Source organism: Medicago sativa, chromosome 3, assembly GCF_051527215.1.
Source record: "Medicago sativa cultivar Bolivia chromosome 3, Bolivia_mono, whole genome shotgun sequence".
NCBI classification, from domain to species: Eukaryota; Viridiplantae; Streptophyta; class Magnoliopsida; order Fabales; family Fabaceae; genus Medicago; species Medicago sativa.
Window position 1 is genome coordinate 88,912,684 of NC_140751.1, and position 6,514 is coordinate 88,919,197.

The window sequence follows — 6,514 nt, forward strand, 5'->3', positions numbered from 1 at the left end:
CCGCCAGTAATTACTGACGGATTGCAATCCGTCTGTAATTACTGACGGAATAATCCCTCAGTAATGCTTTGTCAAAACTATCTCCCCATTACTGAGGGAAAATTCCGCCAGTAATGTTTATACAGATTTGCATTAGTGACGAAAAATTCCGTAATGGACCTTTTTTTTTGTGATCCTTCCTACTTTTTAATTCTAATTAAAGAAATAAAATTAATTCAACATAAATAAATAAAAGAAATAAAATTTTAATTTAATAAGACACAAATTAATTAATCAATATATCATAATATTTGTACAATCCTTAAATAGTTTTCGTAAAAAATCATAAATATTTAAATAATATTCATACAATCTATAAAACTAACATAATAAGCTAATGATCATAATATTCAAACAAATGTGTTCCTAGTCTCCCTCCTGGTAATTTGCTGCTCGTATTTCCTCCGGTGGCATCGGAACAAAGGATGAATAATGGATTGTGAGTTTAGGTCCTCTTCTATATGGCTTTGGTGGCGGGGGTGGTGGTGGTGGCTCTTCTTTGTCCATCTATAGATAGCAAACGTAAAATCAACCTGAAGACAATTTTGCAGACATAAACAATTGTTCACAAACACACTCTTACTTATGTATTCAGAAACTCCGGTGGGATGAAATGAATTCAGAAATTTACGAAACTCTTACTGTATATACTTAACTCATATGTGAAACTAACAAGGAGAAGGGAAATATCTAAAACATATCAAAAACAACATTCTCAAAACAACTGATTAACTCATAAACATACTCCAATTTTAGAAACACTTACTTATTAGACCAGGTGCTAATGACATATCGGCCATGTCGATCAACCAAACTCTTCACATTAGGATCAAAGATGTCTCGAAGTGTATAATTGAAGTCCGGAAGATGAGGATCAGCAAGCGGGTCTAACTGCGGTTGTCCATCGGGCTGCCGAGTCTGTGTCATCGGAACGAAGGAAGAGTGATGGACTGTTATTTCAGGCTACTATTAAAGATATTATTTAGGAAGAAGTTGTTTTGGTTAAAATAGGACCTGTCTTGTATGCCTTCCCTATGTACACTTTAGATTGTAGTTAAACAAGGATCAACTAACTATAAGATTGTAACCAATTAATTAATTTCTAATTCGGTTCAGTAACAATTTCACACAAACATATAGTACACTTAACCGCTAGCATTACTTAGGGAATTATTAAGCACTTTCTAACAACCCGCGGGTGTCTTAATTAATGTTAAAAATATGAAATTTTCTTTTAGCTTTGGTGATAAGGTAGTGAAATTTCATTATGACAATCACAGTCATGAATCTTCAAAAACTTATTTGAATCTAACGTGAACAAACCTCCTAATGGAAACAATGCTACAAGTTGACAAAATGAAAGGGGCCTTGAAAAAAATAAAGCCACCCAAACCGCAGGCAACACACAAACTACAGTAAAATTAAGAACCTTTTGTTCTAATAAGTCCAGCACTAATTGCAGGAGGAGGTTTAAGAGAAACAGTGGGAGCAGGAAACCAAACTAGTACAAAACCTGTTACAAAACCTGTTACAATGCCATTAATAGATAGAGCTGCCATAATTAATCTTTTCCAACTAAGAACCTTGCCACATTATGCATGTCAGCATTTAAGGAACCAAGTCTGTTAGCAATTGCTACTGTGAATAAAATGCTTATTATAACAACTTCTCACAAGTTATGCTCATTCTTAAAAGAATGTATGAGTTAGTATAAGCTCTAAATGTGTACATCAAGTTCTATTTATCAACTTAATTTTGGAAGGAAGACGGAAAATCATGAAGGTGGTCAGTCCCTAGCTTATCAAGGTAAATGACTAATATCTAATTATTAAACAGATCCGAATTGCTAAGAACTTGAACTGGTCAGTCCCTAGCTTGTTTCCTGCTTTGATTTAACACAATAAGCATCATTTGCGGCAGTACCACAAATGTTCATGTAGTAAACATGAATTCATATGAAAATCTATATACTCTTGTTAAAACTATTATCTTGTGTCTTATCAGAAAATCAGAGATTTTCAGATATTTTCATCATCCTAATGATTAATAACAATTTGAACCCTGGCCCTGAAAAGACGTAACCAAGAAATGTTATCGAACTTTTTTCATTGACAGTATATCTTGTTGATAAGCTTACCACATTAGCAACAACAAAATCCATCTCTTTTTTGAAATTTTCTTTACGCTGCTCCAACTCTGCAGCAACCTGAAAACAAACAAGATATCCATTACATATGGCTAATTTTCTTGTCATCACTCTTTTGTTAGTATGCTTGGACAGAATGTTAATATTTTTAAGCAAATAATGGTAATGCAAAAGCATTCCTGTAGAGAGAGATTCCAACTTTGTAACTTTGGTGAAACCTAAAACTCATCATGCCAAATAAGGTAGACTCGTTCGTTTCTTTTCTTGTAAATGGGGTGTGAGGAGACCCTCATTCTCACTTTTATTTTACATTGCAGAAAGATGTTGTTAGCAGAGAGATTTCAAAGTTAGTCTAGCCTATTACTATGAAGCCAATTGGAAGTCCTACAAACTTACATAGTAATAACCTAACCCCATATCAGCTGAGTGTGAACCAACTCCCATTTTAAGCATAGCAACCCCTCTCATTAGCCCAATATGTATGTATGAACTATCTGATTCACCATCTTTCAATTGAAAACTGACAGAACAAACAAATTGATTATCGCTACAACACCGACATTTCTGATCAAAGGCTATTTCGTTATCGACACGAGTCAGTGTTCAATACAAACACATGTCATTACATTCAATTCTACCATACAAAATCAATGTCCATACAAAATATTAAAATATTAAAATTATTTGATTTTGTTGTATTCAAATTCAATGTCCATACAAAATCACATTGAAATAAATACAGTGAGAAGAATGAAATAAAAAACAAGAATAGAATTTCTTAATGAATTTCTCAGCATATTAACAATAATAATCACTGAAATCAACAAAAAAAAACTAAAAATTCTTTAAAAAATAAAAACAGAAATTAACGAGAAGATTTGGTGGAGAACAGAGAGTGAGTGGGCACCTTTTGAGTACCGTTTGAGTTCCGATTGAGTGAGTGAGTGAGCTGAGTTCCGATTCTGAGATTGAGTTCTGATTGAGTGAGTTGAGTTCCGATTGATTGAGTTTCGTTTCCGTTTGAGCACCGATTGTTGGGGTTAGGTTTTGTGATTCTAAGATTGAGTGAGCACCAATTGTTGGGGTTAGGTTATGTGATTCTGAGATTGAGTGAATGAGTGAGCACCGATTGTTAGATTCATGCTAGGTTTTGTTGTGAATCTCATGAGTGAGCACCGATTGAGTGTATTGTTTTGTGATTCTGAGTGAGCAACGGTGAGATGGAGATTTGAGAGTTTTGGGAGTTAGGTTTTGCAGTAGAAAGAGGGGATTTGAAAATGAGATGGAGAATTGAGAGTTTTGGGAAAGTGAGAAAGGGAGGAATGAAAATTTGGGTAAGCGGGGGAATGAAAATAAGAACGCGGAATATTACTGGCAGGATATGTGCATTACCGACGGATTCGAATGAAACAATATTACTGGCGGATATGTTGCATTATTGGCGGAATATTTAATCTGTTATACTATTACTGTCGGATTTATATCCCTCAGTAACGCAAAGGCACATTATTGGCGGATCTATTGCATTACTAGCGGAATATTTAATCCATTATACTATTACTGTCGGACTTATATCCCTCAGTAACGCAAAGGCATGTGGCTTTACATTATTGGCGGAATATTTCCGCCAGTAATACATCGTAGGTTCTTTATTGATATTACTGGCGGATTTATCCGTCAGTAACGTTATTGAGGGTTTTTTTAATGTTACTGAAGGTTTATTCCGCCAGTAATTACTGGGGGCCTAAATCCCTTAGTAATGCAATTTTGAATTGGTTAGTAATATTGGGAATTCTTGTAGTGATTTTTGAATTTTCTCCTGCTTTTATTTTTAATGTCTTGTAGTTTTACTTTCTTATGGGGGATTAGCCTCTTTTATTCACCAAAAAAGTAATTATTGAACAAACTGATTTTTTTCTTTTCTGAAATAAAAACGCAAAACACACATATCACTGAACTCAATGACCTATACTCCCGAGTCCTGATTGCATGAAAGAGTATTATGAATTTGTCTCACTTTAGTTATTAACAATTCGTTCATTATATGAAAATATAAATCAGAGATCACATTTCACTTAAGATATAAGAGAAATCCTCTATTCGGAACTTGCTGCAAAACTCCCACATTCTGACCGATGGAATAAATGCAATTCCACTTATAGTAGTAGTAGTAGTAGTAATTCACTAAGCCAATTTTTTCCAACCCTTTCTTAAGACCATGGCGTCCCGTCACCATAAAATTTCATGTCTCAAAGAAATCCATAGGGTGAAACATCTCTATTATATATATTTGCACTATTTTATTTTGATAGTACACATGGCATCCTTATATTGAAAGGTGCATTTAATGTTTTGTGTAATTGGTACATATTATGTGATTTGTGCAAGACTTATGTAATTAACATGATTATGCAAGTTGACTAAAAGGCTTATAATGACAAAAAAATAAATGGAATATTTTATTCAAATTATTTTTGTTATTTAATGTGTTACTAATTTCATTACTAAATTAATGACATAATTGATGTGACTTACTTGCTTCTTTTTTCCTATAAATATTGTTTGTCTGTCTCAAACATCTTCACATCATTTAGAATTCATACTAAAATTTTAAAATTATTCTCAAAATCTCTCTTTTATTTTATTGAAACACTTTTCTTCTTAACATATTTTTTTCATCACTCTAATTTCAAAAATTGATTCAATTTATGATATTACTCCACTACATGTTGTATAGATCCATGTATTTTGTTCAAATTCACATATTCATCCTATGATACCCTCGAGTTCTAACGGCTTATGACAAGATATGTACCAATTACATGTTGGTACATAATTCTTAATTATCATCCAATCGAATTGTAATCAACACATCATCATATTAAGTTAGTCAGTCTTGAGTTTTTTTTTTCCTATATATAGTCAATTTGTCTTTCATCATTTGTATATGCATCTTCCTTTCGTACAAATTGTTTATAAAATCATTTATTTGAAATGCAAATATTTCTACCTCCTGACCAATTCAATTTTATTGATTTCATTATTATCAAATTGATTTAGGCACCTTTTTTTTTCCTTCCGAATTTTGATTCCCTTTTATAGGTTCAGCTGTCGGCTCTGTTAATTTTAGGGTTTTCATCCCCATATATATTTACACCTTTTGAAAAAGTTTGCTTCACGTTTTAATGAATTTCATTATTTTTCTATTAATTTGAAGCGACGTAATTGAAAGACGTTTTGAATCAGATTTCTTCATTCCAAAACTATTTTTTTTGCCACTATTAATAATGAGAGATATGTGAAAGGCGTGTCAATGTTTTGTTCTTCCAACGTTGAAGTTGTGCATATAAAAGAGAATTCTTCCTTAAAAAAAACAGAGAATTCTCAAGTATTTTTGGGTAACATATTAGTTGATAGTTCTCAAGATATTATATTTTTATCTTACATTTTTGTGGTGCAAACTATTCATGTATGTTGTAGAACAAGACCGACCCCTGCGAAAATGTAGAAAATTTATTTTAGTTATTTTTTTTCAATGAATTTTATCTAAACCTCACTATTTTCTTTATTATTTTCATTTGCTCCTATTCAAAAGAACTGATTTAATTTATTAAGTTTTTTCGTTTCTATTGTCAATCACTCATTTTCACTAAACATGGCGTTGATATATATTATTTCACATAAATTATTTTAACATCAAATCTCATCCATTCATTTCATTTGATAAATTAGTTCACATGCATCAAATACTCTTTATCACCTAATCAAGCATTCCATTTTTATCTCCCCATATTTATTTATTTCTGCCATCAACACATACTCAAACTTCTTTGTTAATTTTTTTTACAAATTGCATGATAAAACACATACTTATGGTTGTTTGAGTCACTCATCAACATCGATAATATTTATTTGCCTTTATTTCATACCCATATTTTTTTATTTATTTTAAAATTATATTAAAAAAAAGACAACAATCTCGGCTAAACTATCAATATCTCTATCCGTATCCTTATCTACATCTACAATCTACATCTACAATATAAACAAGTGAAATCATTTTCATTCAAAAGTACATGTGGCATGTTATAGTCTCATTCTAATTAATGTCAGGCTAATTAATGCTAGAAAAATTCAAATTTCCATTACATGGTATATGCTTAGCACCTGGTATTTCAGTCTCAACACATACTTCCATATACTGCCTCTATTTTAAGAAATCATTTGATTTATTATTATGATCAAAATGATATCTAGAAATTTAATTGCCTGATATCAAATCAAACAAGAAACTGCCCATAAAAAAAATCAAACAAGAAACTATCAACT

At 31.9% G+C, this 6,514-nt stretch overlaps 1 protein-coding gene across 2 annotated transcripts; it reads right to left on the bottom strand.

The window, feature by feature from the left end:
* Positions 1-243: 243 nt before the first annotated feature.
* LOC146941615 (uncharacterized) lies at positions 244-3,509 on the bottom strand. 2 transcript variants are annotated; one of them, XM_085755436.1, is made up of 5 exons: positions 3,093-3,509; positions 2,582-2,705; positions 2,177-2,245; positions 806-957; positions 244-546 (listed from the first exon to the last, which is right to left on the bottom strand). In XM_085755436.1, exons 2-5 carry the CDS (start codon positions 2,651-2,653, stop codon positions 390-392), a joined length of 450 nt encoding a protein of 149 aa, XP_085611562.1. In that variant the 5' UTR covers positions 2,654-2,705; positions 3,093-3,509; the 3' UTR covers positions 244-389. The 2 variants fall into 2 exon arrangements, with proteins under 2 accessions (XP_085611562.1, XP_085611563.1); XM_085755437.1 differs by having other exon boundaries at positions 244-572.
* Between the last annotated feature and the right edge of the window lie 3,005 nt (positions 3,510-6,514).